This window comes from Mus musculus, chromosome 5, assembly GCF_000001635.26.
Source record: "Mus musculus strain C57BL/6J chromosome 5, GRCm38.p6 C57BL/6J".
Classification (NCBI taxonomy): domain Eukaryota; kingdom Metazoa; phylum Chordata; class Mammalia; order Rodentia; family Muridae; genus Mus; species Mus musculus.
The window spans coordinates 108,534,638-108,551,792 of record NC_000071.6 but is presented as its reverse complement, the minus strand read 5'-3'; the positions used below and the strand labels follow the sequence as shown (position 1 = coordinate 108,551,792).

Here is a 17,155-nt window from a genome sequence, read left to right as displayed (position 1 = left end):
TGTAACTCCAGTCCCAGGGGGATCCAACACTCTTTCCTGGATGCTGTGGGCACCAGATGCACATGTGGTCCACAGACATGCAGACAAACACCCATACAGGAGGGAGGGAAAAAAAGCTAGGACAGAGAAACAAAGAGAGATACACTGAGACATAAAAACAAGAACAGCAGATATAGAGACGATAGAGAGACAAAGGTAGACACAGGAAGGCAGAGACAGCCAGAGACAGAGGAAGTAAAAGTGGAAGCCCACTAGTCCTAGGGTCCTTTGCCTCTAATAATCTCAGCTGGGCTCAGGACTATGAATGGATTAGGTTGGCCTGCTTTGTCTCAAGAGGTTAACCCAGGGTCTTCTATGGGATTGCTGACAGAAGGTCAGGTCCATCTGGTGGCGTGGCGGGGAGAAGAAAAGCAGGTGAGAAGTAATGAGTCTGTCTTGCTGTGGCCCTTGCTTTTGCTAGCTACTATAGACTCCGAAAACACAGAATGAGCCAGACTGGGCACATCTGTGTGCAGGTGACCCCATTCCACAGGACATCAGTCCTGGGCCTGAACAAGGCTCTGGGCATCAACCAACCTTACCATGAGTGTGGTGGGTGAACTGAGATGGACAGTGCCAGTAGGAAGGGCACTGGGAGACTTAACTCTTCTGTGTCTGATGTGAGTCATGCCCAACTTCCTAAATGATCCTCTCCTCCTAGGCATATGCCTGTGTGCAGTGCAGGCACTTCACCAGTGGGATCAGACAGTATCCTTAACTCCAGGGCCCCAGGCTGAAGTCAGGGCAGAAGGTGTGGGGCTTAACACTTTCTCTTCTTGTCTCCACTCCAGCTCCGTTCCTGGTCTCTTCTACTTTGAATCTGCTAGGTCAAAGGAACAAAAACTGATAAAAGCAAGTCTGGAATGGACCCTCCCTTACTCCCCACCCCTAGCCCTCGAATTCAAGCCACCAAGCACCCTGGGGCAGCTTTGGAATGTTGGTGAAGGGGGAATACTCATGAGGCAAGAAGTTTCACTGAATTGGGTGAAGGTCAAGAACAACCTAATCCTTAAGAATGACTCAGCCAGGAGGAACATTAACAGTTAAAGCAATGGCCATCAGCACTAGACTCTGCGGGTCAGGAATTACCACCTGGCTAGCCAGAATAAAAAACAGCTTAGGTGTCCCCACATGCTCTGACTTCTGCGAAGACGATTGCCTCACAGAAGCCCCCCAGGATAACTGCAGGGATACCAGGCCAACCTTGTGGCCACTGGGCTCTGCAGTGCAGCTGCCGCAGAGTTGAAATCCCGGTGCCAGGGGAAGGGGCGGCCTAGAGGCGGGGCTGTGGCTGTCTCCCAGGAGCCCCCGCCCATCCATGTCCGCAGTGACCTTCAGGCGTCCCTGACTGACTGGGGTTTCTATCCCACCAAAGCCACATTTGGCGGCTCTGCACACCGGAGAAGCCTGGATGTGTGGGCCTATCTTGCTCGATCGGGGGTCTCGGGCTGTGCTCGCCTTCTCCCGCCCTGCCAGCAAAGAGCAAAGAAACCCGGTCAGGAGCAAACGTGGTTGGTAGATTAGGGATGGTGACCCCATCCCTGCATTCTCCCAGCGTTTCAGGAGGGCGCTTCAGTAGGACTTCAGGAGGGTCTCCAAGCCGGTGTGGAGAGAGTGGCCCAGGCCAAAGAGGGGCCCCTAATGCAGCTGTCGCGCGCGCCAGGCCAGGATCTGGGAACCGGGGGCGCGGCTGCCCCCCCTACCTCCGCCGAGCCCCGCCCTCCTCGTCATGCGGGACGCGGGCGGGGGCGCCTCTGAGTGACGCGCCCTCCTCGCGGTGTCCTTCAGCCGCCGCAGCAGCACAGAGCGCCACATGGACCCCGCCGGCCTGAGAGCGCGCTGCTGTTGATCGTCCACCTTGGAAGGTAACCGGCGCCCTAGCAGCCAGTCCGACCTTAACCGGCTCCCTCCTTTCCCCTTCCCAGCCCAGTTTTCTTCCCGACTCCTGGGCTTCCCTTTCTGGATCCCCGCTTTCTAGCCGTGGGTCTCCTACCCATATCCTAGGTTCCCCTACTCTTGGTTCCTTGTCTTTCAGACCCAAGGTTGCTCAGCCTGAAAGGCGCTGTCCATCGTGAGGTGCTGAAACGGCCCTTGATTCCCTTTCCCATAGGCATCTTTTTTCTTTCTTTCTTTCTTTCTTCTTTCCCTGGCGCGCTCCGGCCTGAGGCCGTGCTCCGGTCGGGCACCTCGCCCAGCAAAGCAAAGGGTGCGGCGGCCGCGAGAGAACGGGATGCCTTGGTCTTTGCGGAATCTCCGCAGCGTCCTAGCCTCTCTACAGCTGGCCCTGCGGAGCCCCCATCCCCCGATTCCCGGAAACAGAGAGAAGTTTAGAAGGCAATTGGCTTTGCTGCAAAGGCATCCCTGAACCCCTAGCTTCTCGGACACTCTTCCTGCCTGGCACCCCTTCGGGTCTCATTCCGCAGAGAGAAACCTGTGAAACACTGGATCCCTCAGGACCAGGTTCCCTGATAGGAAAGACTCTACAAAGAGGGATGTCTTTGCAGCTGTTGGCATTACAGAAAGCACCTTTCTAAATGCTGCTGGCACTTTAGTCCACGCTGGGCATTCTGACTTGGGTTGCCCTACCCCATGCAGAAGCAGGAGTGGGTCATCTGTTTCCCCTCCCACTGGAAGACGGGGACTCCATCCAGGGCCAGTTCTGCTGTGGGCCTCCAGAGTCTCTCTAGAGACAGATATAGTTGAGACTAGTCAGAAGTCATAAGGACCTTTCCTGAGGGACATTCATGGACTTGTCTCTCCAATTCTTCCCCAGAGGGACCCCTGCCCCACAGCTCCAAAACTGCCAAGGAGGCTGAGCAGCCAGAACCTGGGTGCTACAGCGGAGCATTGACCTTCAAATGCCCCCTGGGCTCCACCCCCGCTTGAGGAGGCTGGCGCCAGTCTCCAGTAACTGGTGGCCCCAGGTTGTGAGCTGCAGTGGCATCTAAAAGCTTCCTTCAGAAACCCCAGAAGAAGCAAGATAACTGTTGGTTTGGCTGGGCTCTGAACCCTGCCATCCTGGTCTGGGTGTGGGAACAAAGCCTCTCACCCTAGACTCTTGGGATAGTGGAGAGGAGAGCAAGGAGTAGATGAGGGTCTCAGGAAAGGTTGGTCAGGGTACCTATGACCACCTACTCTCTCTAGGCAGAAGACCCTGACCACACTTGAATGTGAAATCTGACCCCGGGAGTGGCTCCTGAGGAACCAAGCCATCACCATGGAGTTCGTGATGAAACAAGCCCTGGGAGGTAGGAGGTGGGCAAGGGGGGGGGCGCATGGGTTTGGGCCTCCAGCGATACACAGACACCTGATACTCAGAGAGACATGTCTCCACCACTGCAGTGGCACGAAAACACATGGCTGCATGACCACTTCTGACCTCACGCACAGGCTCTGCAGATGGTTGCTTACACTCTGAACAAGCCTAAGGCAGTCCCCCAGCCCAGTACTTTTGAATCCCCTGGTGACTCAAGCCTTGGGATTTAATATGAGATATGGGGAGGACGTGCTGTGTAATATGGCCCCATGTCCCCATGCCATGGTGCAGTGGAACCCACTGGTCATCCTGAGACACATCAAGAGCCAAGCAGCATTGATCAAGGCAGATATCCTAACAAGGCTTGTGAGCAGCCCTCATTCTGTCAGTCCTGGGAACAAACTGTGCACCAGGACTGGGTTAGGAAACAGGATTTGGGTGATCCCAACTGTGGCATTGGGCTCTATGGGTTTCTCCCAGGTAAGACACAGTACTATTCACAAGGACAAGAAGGGATAGCTATGCAACCAAGACCCCTTCTGCAGAGAATATATAGCTTCCTTTTATGTCGTTGCGTGAGGGCAGCCTGCTCACTCACTATTTGAAAAGAGTCCTGTCCTCACTTGGCCCAAAGCCATCTTTGTAGCTAGCAACAGTAGGACTAGAAGCTGGTAGAGGACAGTCAACTGAGCTCTTGGCCAGGAGGTGCTGGAGGTGCTGAACCAGTGAGCCGAAGGTTTGGTACCCATCTGGCTGCAATGGGTTTCAGCAGGGCAGTTTGGTCAGCTCAAGCCTGTAGAGGTTGAGATCGCCCTAGGTGGAATTCATGTTTGTTCAGAGCTACCTGCTCTGGGTGCCCCGATACCCTTGTGTACCCTCAGGGCTGAGAGTTCACACCAACTTTACTATTGAAGAGTCCTTGTGGCCTGCAGGGGAGCCCCTTGACTGGTGTGGGTCTGAGCTGGAATGTGCTAGGCATCTTTTGCTGGTATGGAAAAGGGAAGGGGAACACTCACAGAGAGAAAGCTGGTGGGGACCTTGGGGCCAGGAAAGAGGAGAAGTCTGCAGAAATAGGCATCTCCCAGAGGGTGTCTGTGACTTCACTCATATGTGATGAAAAGGAGACCCAGTGTGCTTGCTGAGAGTTCACGACTGTGGTAGACTCAGGTTGAATCTAATTATAATGATTACATCACCGGGACAGGATTCAGGGACAAGCCAGCATCCTGTATCAGAAGAGACCCGTGTTATACCCAGAAAGTCCCAGGCTGCTACAGACAATTAATTTTGTGGCTAATTCTGGCCCTGAGGTGGGCTTTTAAAGAAACCGAAATCTCTGATTTGGCTGTCTACATAGCTGAAATTAGCTGGGTAATTGCCAGCCTGGATTCCCTCATTGTTCCATGTCAGCCCAAAGTTTCTCCTGCACCAGCAATGGGGCGTGCTTCTTGGGGTGCTGTGAAAGCTGTTGGGGCGGTGTGGTAACCAGCAGACAGAAGCTACAGGGTAGTAGCCACATACTAGGCTGAGCACCATCCAAACTACCCTATATTCAATTTACATTCATTTATGGAGATAGGGATGTAGCTTCCATGATGCTGAGTAGAACTGTAGTGGTTTTCCATCCACCACTCACAGTCTTGTCATGGACTCCAAACTCCATGTGTGTGTGACCTTTGGTGTCTTAGGGTGTGTGTGAGCAGAGCAAAATGGAGCCAGTCAGAGATGGTTGGAAGAGAGGGATAAGTTTCAGATAAGGGTCAAAAGGCAACAGAAACCCCAAGATATGGATCAAGCCCAGAGAAAGGTGATAGGAAAGAAAATAATAGCCCAGAAGCATATGTGTGGCTCTTTCACTGGACCATCTCAACTTATGGTTGCAGGTTCAGGAACTTGTGATCTGTTGCTTCACAAGACCCTAAGCCAAAGAGGGGTAGGTCTGGAATCTAGCTAGATGTGGGTGTGGTACATGCTTTTGTCTTTGCCTGGCTGTTCTGGCACCATGCCTGTCAGGAGCAGCAGCCCCCACTTTGAAGCCTCATGCCAGGCATGTAGCACTTTACCAGCATTCTCTATTCCCTTTGGCATGTCCCTAATGCCTCCTAAGAGGCAGGCCTGGGCCACAGTGGCATCCTAGAGATGAGGCTCAGAAAGACCAAGACTTGTGTGTGAACACTATGGAACAATGAGTCATGTTGCAAAGTTTTAGGTAATTTCAGTTACTTCCTGTAGATGCTACGTAGACAGCCGGATTCTGTTGTGTGGACAAGTTCAGTGGACCAATGGGGTTTTGTCAGGCCCCAGTTCTGCTATTTGCTAACAGTTCTCTGTTCTAGTGGTATTTGTTGCATTATCTCTGTGGATCATGAGGTAACTTTGGATCAGGACAGGATACTTCAGAGCCCCCACTGCATGAGAAAAGGAAGATTTAAGATGAAGGTCTGATGCCTTGGCGTGGGCCAGGTGGACAAGTGCCCAGGGTGTGGCTTATGCAGAGCTGAGCAAGCCTGGATAGTGTTATTGAGGAGGAGCTGGCCAATGTGAGGACCCGTTTTCTGGATCAGCTGTTTTGTCTATTACAAATGCCCACCGTCATGTCTCAGCAGTATAGCTTTATCTCTCAGTTTCTCTCACCCCTCTCATTTCACTTGTTCTGCCTAGCCATGATCCCCCAGACTCCTTGTGATCGCTGCACCACTGTCCCTGTCCAGGCTGACACCAGATATTGGTCCCTGGGATTCTTGCACCTGAAGCTGCTAATTGCATGGTATGGCTCTCTTGCCCCAGTGTAACTCTCTAGGAGTCTGAGCCAGGCCTTATTAAGACAGGACCGCCATAGCACTTTTCTTTGCTCGGTAACCACTGAAGTGCCAGGAAGTGCCACGCCTGCATCTCAGGTCTGGAGGTTGAGCCACTGCTGCAGGCCCTACTGTTCTTTGTCCTTTACAACCCCTTCCCTCAATGCCCTTTGCTCTTATGCCCTGCTTCATGGCTCACAAAACATCCTACAGGCAGGCCCTTGGGGCATGATTTAGACAGTAGTGGCTTTGGCTAGGTACCTTATCAGGAAACAGCCAGCTGCCCTTCATCTTTTTTTCAGCCTGCAAGCAGACACCAAACTCCTACCCCATCACATGCAACAGCATAACTGTGGGTACCTGTACAAGCCAGGTAGGATAGAAGGAACATTCTCTTAGGGCAAAATCATGGGAGATAATGGCCCCTGTTGACAAACCCGTTATTACCAAAAGAATGTCCTTGTGGCCTTGGACCACTCTGGAACTTACTAAATTACTCCAATCCTAAATGAACCAATACCAGTGCTCAGTCACTGAAGGAAGGAGACAGTGGTCAGCACCCCTGCTGCCAACTATCTTGGAAGCTGGAAACTCTTCTTGCAGCAGAGTGCCCTGAAACTGGAGCCAGGCACTCTAGCCATATCTGTACAATTCTGTGATTCAAGATCCCCTAGAATACTTATTGTAGGAAGCAGCAAATAGCCCAGGTATATCATTATTCTTGGAGAAGATTGGGCAAGATATGGTGGGCTCTTATCCGCTGAATTAGGTAGAAGTGGCTATTTTGGTCCTAATAATTCAAATTATTGCTTGTTCTTGCATTATTCTCAGTATAACATCCTAAATATCAGTAACATGTTCTGTTCTCAGAAAACAAATATGCAAAGGCCTAGGGGACAATAAGTACGTAGATGTCTCAAGAGACTCATAGGATAGATCCTTATTCATTATGTGTTCCAAGAGCAAACCCAAGACAGCCGGGCCTCTCAGATAGCTCTTCTGCTTGGGCAGCTCCAGTGACCTGGGGAGACTTAGTAAGTGTGGGTAGTATCCCATGGTAACCCACTCTGGGCCTGGCACCCTGAGGTTCTAGGTGGAGTTAACTCCCCCATTCCCATTCTCCCTGCTTTTGCCAGGGTCTGGTCTCAGCAGTTCTATGCATCGAGTTCCCCAGACTATTGCTGGTCTTGGTGGTATGGGGCACAGGTAGAGACTCAAGGCTTCCTGTCCTGAGAGGGAGAAGAGAATGGGTCACCACTGAGCTGGGCTGCAGGTGAAGCTCTGGAAAAGTGTCTCACGATAAAGTACCAGAGAGCCAGAAGGAAAGTGGCTGGAGTTGGCGTGGCGAAGGATTATGATCCTACCTTTGTCTTTTTGCACATCCATTCTTATCCTACTCCTCAGGTTTGAAGTGGCTGTTGCTATTCTGGTATCACTCCTCTACCCTGGGTAGAAACTAAGCAACAGCCCTTCATCTGATTGGCAGATGTATCTGTGCAGTCTTGTGGAAGATTTCCACTAGGCACCATGGGCTGAAGCAGCTAGAAAGATAAGGGCCAGTGTAGACACATAGATTCTATACCAGGGCAGGGATTGAGTAGATAGATCTCAGTGCTCGGCTGTGCAGTTTTGATGCCAGGACTGCTAACCATGAGCCCTTCATAGATAAGGATTGCACATTGCCTGACTTACCCAGTAGAGCAGGCAGCTAGCAAACACTTCAGGACAAAATACCCACACTCCTGTGCACTCAGAAGACACTAGTGCAATGCATGGCAGCAGATCCAACTTGTGCCCCATAACTCTCAATGGCTAGAAGGACACTTGAGGGAAACAGCTTCTTTCCCTAAAGCTTGAAAGGCAGCTCTTCCCCGGGAGAGGATACTCTGGGTTGATTAGGCTGCAGATCAACTACAAATGCCTTAGTCCTGGCTGGCATTGAAGAGCGTGCTGAGCACTTCACTGATGGTCATTCACGTTCTGACCTGTTGGTTGGCAAAAGATCTTGGCTGGGACTCCTCCAGTATGTTTCACAGCCCTAATGGTCACTAGTTCTCAGAAGCCTTTGCTAATGTTGCACACTTCAGAATTAGCTGTGACAGGCCGTCTAGTACTGGAGGTTAATGGTAGGAGGAACAGAAGCTTCAGAACGGCGGGGGGTGGGGGGAGGGTCAAGTCCATGCTGCCTGATGCTAACTAGCCTGGCAAAGCTCAACCCAAACTGGAAGTGACATCAAGAGAGAAGAGGCAGCTTTGTGGGATCCTCCCCGGCTCCTCTCCTACCTCTTCTTTGGCTCCCTTCTGTCTACTTGCATAAGATGGCTGGAAAGGAGTAAAAACCCTGCTCTGCAAAACCCCATGGTCAGAGATTTCCCTCTATTAGCCAAGGACTTCTTTGAGACGCCTGTGTGCCTGAAAGCTCCCTGGAGGAAGGAGACTCTGGCTGGGGAACAGTAAAGTACCTGTTTGGTTTCACCAGATCTCCATAGCCATCCCAACATGCTTTTGCTCCACATAATTTAGTTTTCTAGTGTTATCTTCATTTATCAGGCAGTGGTCTTAATACCAGTGGCACTGCTAAGCCACTCTTCCTATCCCCTGAATTAGGACAGTCACAGTTGTTCTCTATCTCTAAGATCCTGGAGCCTCATATTTCATTTTTGCAGAGCCATTAGCTCAGCAGTCCATGGTTCTATGGGAAGAGAGGTAGACTCTGAGGTCAGAGGCACTCAGCTCGTGCTCAGTGTTGAGTACTTTTGCTGGGTATTGCTACTGGGAGTTGGTGTCTGGTGGTAGACTCAGAGGTGGAGGACTAGGCAGGCAGGCTCTGAGGAAGGCTGTAGCTCTGATGTCTGCAACAGCTGTTCTTGGTCTTTCTCTCAGACTGACATTTCTGAGGTGGCTGCACCTAATGGAAATGCCAAGATCTCTGCTAAGCTGTATGGAGGGTCTCCCAAGCCTTTTCCTTGGGTCCTACTTCTCTATTCCTGACTGTTGTCTCCCTCGGTAGAGAACAACAGTGCTGTCATTTCTAGTCCTTTGAGGTTGGTTGTTGGGGAAAGCACATGAAAGAGGCAATGGACTGGATCCGTCCTAGTGACTGGCAAAATGACTGAGCAGAGGGCCAGGATTACAATCACATTCGAGACTAGCAGCTGGGCCATCTGTCACAGAGCCTGACTCTTTGAAATTACTAATTGGTGACTTCATCTAATTTCTGTTTCCACTCTTTTTGTCCTTTCCTAAAAGCCAAGATGAGATACAGTTGTCTGCCTGACACTTTGTTCCGTATAGGAAAGGATGGCAGTACCTATAGAAGGCCTCCCCAGCCTCTCCAAAGGATATGGCAGTAAGGCAACCATTTGAGCTACAGTCAGCATAGAAAGGCTTGTAGAACCAGAAGGGGGATAGGGCAAAGGAGCAGGCTTTGATGTCTCAGGTCCAAAATCGTCAGAGACTGAGTTAGTATGTTTATGTTATGCCCTTGGAGCCATAAAGAACCAGGTCAAGGCAAAATCCGGCTCATAGATACCTTTCCAAGATCGTTTTGTCTCCCTGAATTAAAGACATGGCATGGTGGGATTAGGGGCTTTAGTACTCAAGAGAGACATGGAATGGGTCTACACAAACAAGAATAAGCAGAAAGCTAACTTTCTGTGACATCAAAACACTATGCATCCCCAGTGGACTGAGAGGTAGGAGTTGGGGACATGTGTTCAGCAAACATCTCAGGCAGCATACTGAGGAGTCTGGGCTCTAGAAAGAATTTCTTTCCTTGACTAGAAAGTATACAGAATTCTAGCTTGCCAGGTTCCGAATGTGCTACCTCCTCTACCCTCCACAGGAGTGCAGACAAGTGTGTCTGATGAATGGATATTCCCAGAAAGAAGCCAAGAGAAAGGGGGAGCTGCACTGTGGGTTGGAACTCATCAGGAATTGCAGTGGCTAGAGGCAGAGGGGACACCTAGTATAGCATCCCCAGCTTGAGGTGGTTAGAATATGGAGATAAATGACTCTCCTGATTTGGTTTCTGTCACTGTGATAAACACAATGACTAAAAACAGCTTAGAGAGGAGAGGGTTTATTTCAGATTACAGTTTATAGTCCAGCATTAAGGGAAATCAGGACAGAAACTCAAGCAGGAACTCAAAGGCAGGAACTGAAGGAGAGACCCTTCTTACCAGCTTGCTCTCCGTGGCTTGCTCAGCTTGTTTTCTTATAAAACTCAGTACCATCTCTCTGTCAGGGTTGTCATAACCTACAGTACCTTCTTCAGCCCTCCTGTATCAACCATTAGTCAAGAAAATGCCTATTAGAGACAGACTTACTTCAGCAAGCCTGATGGAAGCAGCTCCTGAATTGAAGTTCTTGCTTCCCAGGTAAGTAATTCATGTCAAGTTGACAAAAACTAAAACCAGCACAAGGTGTTTCTTCTTAATTTTAAAACTCCAATGGATAATATAAAATCATGCCAAACACTCTCTAGTTTTTGCCTAGAATTCTTTGACTTTTTTTTTCTTGTATTTATCAGATGCCATTGTGTGGCTGGACTGTCATTCCTGTGGCTTTATTTGAAAAAACTCCAGCCAAGGACAATAGCAATAGGCATGCCAAAATGGATGGGGCAAAGATGGCCAGGCTTCAACCTTTCAGGCAACTAAGAGATGCTGAGACTGGGAGAATTAGTCTTCTTCATAGAAGAGCACACCTACTGGCTGTCTAATACCAAATGGTCAGCCATGAGAACATACATACAAATAGCATCGTACGAACTGAACAGGTTATATTTAGGAAATACATGTATATATACATGCATATGTGCATATATCAACAATTTTTTAAAAGGAGGCCATGAATTTGAAAAAGAGCAGCAAAAAGGGGTCTATGGGAGGGTTTGGAGGGAGGGAAAGGAAAGGAGAAATAGTATAATTATATTATAATGTCAAAAATAAAAGAAATAATAAAAATCAAACAACAAAACCCAATAAATATATGAATTAAAAAACCCCTGGAGCCAGCTTTGCTGCTGTTCAGTCAGGGCCTGTTCTCTATGGCAGTGCCAGCACCCAGTTAGTTAGTTATTTAATGTGTCATCATGGTAGTGTAGGGCATGACCTTTATCACCTTAACTTTTAGAGGTACTTCCTTGAGGTTTCACTATTTAACATTAATACGAAGACTAAATCTTTTTAAATATCTGCTGCATACCTGGAAGCAGAGTAGGAAGATTGCTACAGGCCGGCCTGATCCACACAGCAGATTTCACTCCATTCAGGGCTACAGTGAGAGACCCTGTCTCAAAGTAAAAAAATAAAAAAATAGAAACAAAACAGCTAAACAGAATTTTACCCAGTGTTCTAGAGACTACATGTTCTCTAAATACATTGTCTCAGGGTCAAGGAGGTGACCCAGTGGGAGTAGGTACTTGCTGCTGAGCCTGAAGACCTGAGTTCAATCCTTGGGTTTCTACTTAGTGAAAGAAGAAAACTGAATCTCAGAGTTGTCCACTGACCTACATACCCACAATATGGCACATTCTCATGTGCAAACACACACACACTAAACAGATAGATAAATAAACAAACAAATAAATAATAAATAAATAAATGTACATATATAAAAAATCAAAACAAAGGAGCTGGGTGTAGTAGCACGCCTTTAATCCCAGTACTTGAGAGGCAGAGAGGTCAGTAGATCTCTGAGTTGGAGGCCTGCCTGGTCTACATACCAAGTTCCCAGTTAGCAAGAGCCATGAACTGAGATAGTGTTTAAAAATAAATAAATACCATTATTTCATTATTTCAGCTCCAACTGCTTAAGTCAGAAATGGTCAAGACTTTGCCAAGGCAACTTTAAAGGTTCTATGTACTTTTAAAATTATACTTTATTTAACATAGTAATTTTGCTTATTTAGAGGTACATCATGTACTATGTGCCACACGTGTACATAGTACATAATGATTGCATCATGTTCAAAGTCTTCACCCCTAACTCTCCTACCCGCAAAAGGCAGGGTGTCACTATGATGTAGTAGCCCTGGCTGGCCTGGCTCAAGATCCTTCTGCATCCAATTCCCAGATGCTGTGTATTTTCATGCTTTCTGATCTCCTCCTATTTTGTAGGTCTCTTTTTAACTAGATGTAGAGGGTTGTGCTAAAATTGTTTTTTCTCATACACAAGTATTTTGATGTTCACATTGGATTTTGTGATACTTATACATTTATTTCTTTAAATTTGCTTTGGTTTGGTTTTTGGTGGTTGTTGTTGTTGTTCTTTGTTTTTAAGATAAGGTCTCATGCTGGGCGTGGTGGTGCATGCCTTTAATCCCAGCACTTGGGAGGCAGAGGCAGGCAGATTTCTGAGTTCGAGGCCAGCCTGGTCTACAAAGTGAGTTCCAGGACAGCCAGGGCTATACAGAGAAACCCTGTCTTGAAAACCAAAACCAAAACAAAGCAAAACAAACAAACAAATAAAAAGATAAGGTCTCACTATATAATCTTGGCTGGCCTGAGACTCACTACTTAGGTCAGGCTGACCTTAAACTCATAGGCATCTGCCTCCCAAGTGCTCAGACTAAAGGCATACACCACTATACACAGCCAATAAGTTTGTCTCTTAAAATGAAATTACATTTTCTTATTAAAATAGTATAGGGTAACAGAAAAACAATACAGGCAACTATGAAAATGAAATGGCATTCTTGTAGACACATCTTCACTGGCAAGAGCCCTGCAGAGTTCTCTTACTGCTGATTTATTGCCAACAGTGTGTGAGAGCCTCCGGTCCATATCCATACCCAGCTTCTGTAGCCACTGTGGTTTTAAATAGTCATCCCACCATGAACATGGAAACAAAGGATTAAGGAATGGACCTCAACAGATTCCCCATCCCCCTTTTCCTGTTTTCTGGTTTATATCATAAAAGATACTTTATAATACCTTTTAAAATATTTATTTCATTTTATGTATATGAGTGTTTTACTCTCATGTATGTATGTGTATCACATGTGTGCATGTGTCCATGGAGGCCAGAAGAGAACATTGGATCCTCTGGAACTAAAATTACTGATAGTTGTGAGCTACCATGTGGGTGCTAGGAACTGAAACCAGGTCCTGTGCAAGAGCAACCTATGATTCTAACTGCTGACTCATGTTTCTACCACCTATAAAAGATACAAATGAACAAGTAGGTGCTGAAGTCTGAGAAGGTCAATGATAGGACTCTGGTCTCAGTGGTCACCACTCCCAACACAGGAATCTGGTCTCATTTCCCTCCTGGAAGTACCCATTCAGCTGTGAATAGTAAATATTCAGGAACTCTGTATGGTAGGCTGGCTTGGGCAAATACTCAACTTGGTGATGAGATATAGAATGAGTGTAGCCTAAGCTTCCAGTTTCAGAAGCAGTATATGTACATTTTCACACCTCTTCTCCACCTTTCCTAACAAAGGCCTGGGGGCACAGGGCAATGCATTGAGTCAACAGCCTCTCTAATCCAAGGCCCTTTAGATTCACGACCTATGAAGTCAGTGACAACTTTATCTAACCAGAGGAGACAGTGTTACTTTCTATTTCTGCATTTACCTTCTTGGGAGGTGTATGCAGGCCTCCTCACACATTCCTAAGTAGATGCCTACCTGGATCAGGTGTCACTTCTGGCACCTTACAACATATGACACTATGCTCCTAGGTGTCATCCTCATAACTCATGCCTGTCTCGCACACTGGAAGCTAACTAGGACTGTGTTCATTTATTACAAAGCCTTTTGTTTGTCCTGTAGTTAATATGACTCTTATTTTTCACTCGATCTCTTCCTCTCCAGACAGCAGCCCTCTGTACCATGTGTTCATGTGGGTGACCATGCAGACACACTGTTAGGCATGTTTCTCTCCTTGGAGCCTTTTCTCTGTATTGGTAGATTTCTAGACAGCTACTTAATAGGTATCTTTCTAAGAATGCTGTGGGGAGGTGAACAGGTGTCTTTGTTTTCCCTCATTAGAGGCAGTTGGGCTGGGTATAAAATTACAGATTTGAATGAATTTCCCATATACACTTGAAGATTGTTGTTGTTTTTGTTGTTGTTGCTCCAGCTTATGAGGTATTAGGTGAAGTCAGAACCTGTGTGCTTCCAGCCTGCTGCATAGGCATTTAGGATTCCCATTCTGATCTCAGTACCAGGAATTTCTTGGAGTTAAGCACTTGCTATGGGTCTTGTTTCATTCATCCTGCTAGTATGATGTTCAGTTCCTGGAAATACTTTCCTGATGCTTCTTTGTTCTCTTTCTTTCCCTTCTCTCTCACTAAAAACTCAGCCCGGAGATCCACTCTGTTTTCTTCTTTGTTGTTGTTTGTCACTGTAACTTTTATCCTTAGTTCTAAATATTTATCTTCTAACCCTTCAGCTCAGTTTTTATCATCTGTAATTGCACCTTTAAGTTCCAAGAACTCTGGAGTGTGGGGCACCTCACATTTGCTTAAGGGTAGCACCTGGTTGGTACAGTTAATGGACACAGCAGGTAAGCCTCTGTTTGCTGCCCGCAAGCTTATGCAATATTGTATTTGGTTTCTCTGTCTTGCTGTGTCTCTAATTGGAGACTTCAAGTTCATGTTCTTCTGACTGGAGTCTGGTTCAAAGGCTGTGTGAGACTCTGAACTCCTTTTGGTTATATGTAGTGAGCTGGCTGGTATGTTTCTACACCTTTATGGAACTATGGTCTGTCAGAACCTAAGTGGCTGAGTGATGGACCTAAAATAAGGGCTCTTCTTTAAGGACTTTGTTAGTTAATTTTCTATTTCTGTAAAGAGGCACCATGACCAAGGCAACTTACAGAAGAAAGCCTTTTGGAGGGCTGACAGTTTCAGAGAGTGAGTCCATGACCATCATGTAGGGAGCAGGCAGACAGACAGAGTGTTTGGACAGTAGTTATGAGCTTAAATTCTTATCTGCAAGAAGGAGGTAGAAAAATAAATAACTAGAAATGGCATGAGCTTTTGAAACCTCAGAGCCCTCCTTCAGTGGTACACCTCCAACAAAGTACAATCTCCTAATCTTTCCCAAATAATTGCATTAGCTACGGGCCAAGTATTCAAATATATGATCTTATGGGGACCATTAATTTAAACCACAAGGACCCAAACATTCCTTCAGCTCTCTTTGCAGCTCCATGCTTTACACCACCTCCCCAGCACCTTGGATCTGCCTCCGTGTTTGTTTTGTTTTCTCTGTTTAGCATCCAAAGTAATGGGTTCCATTATGGCATTTTCATGCATGTTTTGGTCATCCTTCCTTATTTTTTTTCACCCATCTATCTCCACCCCAGATTGGCTCTTTCTTCTCTGCTGTAGTCTTTCTGTTTTCACATCAAGTATATTCACTCTTTCCCCACCTTCAGATCTGTTTTTCCCTCTCATAGTCCACTTTCTAGTTTTATGACCCACACACATGCATGTATACAGACAGACATATATAAAAATTAAAGTATAGAATTAGAATATGAAAAAGAATATTCCGCATTTATTTTTCTGAGTCTGTATTATTTCACTAAGGATTTTTTTCCTTATGACTGGATGAAATTCTATAGTCTTTTTGTTGTTGATGATATTTTTTCATTTATTTGTTGAGGAACATCATACATATGCAAGAGTTTTCTGAAAAGTACTCCAATAGCACAAGAAATCATCTTAAGGATTGGCAGATAAAACAGGTAACACTCCAGGTGATTTTCCAGCCCATTTACTGTTGCAGAGAATTCAATAAAGTATTCTTAAACAACAACAAAAAAACATAATTGACAAATGAATAAATGATATTACCCTATGAATTAAAATACCTCTGCATAGCAAAAGAAACTATCAGCAGAGTATAGACACACCCTACAGAATAGGAGAAAATTCTTGCCAACTATACTTCAGAAGGAAGTTAATATGTAGTGAATCTATAAGGTTCTGGAAAAATTGAACATTCCCTGGTTTTTGGTTTTTGGTTTTAGGTTGTGTGTGTGTGTGTGTGTGTGTGTGTGTGTGTGTGAGAGAGAGAGAGAGAGAGAGAGAGAGAGAGAGAGTGAGAGAAAGAGAGAGAGAGAGAGAGAGAGAGAGAGAGAGAGAGAGATGGTCTTGTTAATTCTGCAGTTTGCCAGAAAAATCAACTCCATCGTTTTTGGCCAAAATTAAAACAAGCTTTAATAAATGTTAAATACTGGCCAAGAGATGGACTTTGGTCACAGCTATTTCCCTTAATTTCCCAACTGGAATGGCCTCAATCCAGGTGTTGCAGGAGCTTATGTGGACAAACTTTCTTTCCCATACTTTCCCATAAGTTGTTATTTTCTGAGAGCTATAATTCCCAGCACTCCAGGGAGTTGCCTGGTTCCTAGGGTAGATGGGGTTTGCAATCTTCTTATGTTGCCCAAACTGGCCTAGAATTCACAATTGTCCTGCTTCATCCTCCTGGGTGCACTATCATACATGGCTAACAGAGTGTTTAGAAGGGAATTTCTATCATGAAACTCTACTAGAAGATAGGCTATAAACAATTAACTTTAGCTTTTAGCATAACAATCTAGAGAGATACTTCAAAGGGTTAAAATAGGGGGCAATGAATAAAATAGAGAAAAATAAGCCAAAGTAAGTTCCTTAAGATCAATCAAACTGATATGCCTACAGCCAGACTGATCAGAAAAGGAGAGAAGAGACAAATGACAAATATCAGAAATGGAGATGTGTGCATCCCTTCAGATGTACAGGTAGTAAGAGAACAATACATAGATATTGTTAATATAGTGCCAAGGAATTGGCCAACTTAGATGAAAGTATGCACTCATTGAAAAACTGTATTAAAGAAATTAAAACGGCAGGTCATAGAGTAGGGTGGAATGTTCATAAGACTCACATCTACTGAGTGCGGTGGCACATGAAAGAAGCAGGAGGAGGAGGAAGAAGAAGAAAGGAAAACTCCAAGCTAAAATACTAAAGAACAAAAAGAAAAAGCAAGACTAAAAATCAAAGCCAATGTAACCTTTAGGTTTGTACTGCACAGTGAGTTCTGTGGAATAGTGCATAGGAG

The 17,155-nt window shown here is 46.2% G+C and overlaps 1 protein-coding gene across 1 annotated transcript in view; it reads left to right on the top strand.

Annotated features, from left to right (window-relative positions):
- The first annotated feature begins 1,765 nt into the window (after nt 1-1,765).
- Cplx1 (complexin 1) overlaps nt 1,766-17,155 on the top strand; it is a 31,474-nt gene continuing 16,084 nt past the window's right edge. The window contains exons 1-2 of the mRNA NM_007756.3: nt 1,766-1,904; nt 3,184-3,287. Of these exons, the coding sequence (NP_031782.3) occupies nt 3,257-3,287 (31 nt within the window). The 5' untranslated portion in view covers nt 1,766-1,904; nt 3,184-3,256. The remainder of the gene's footprint in view (nt 1,905-3,183; nt 3,288-17,155) is intronic.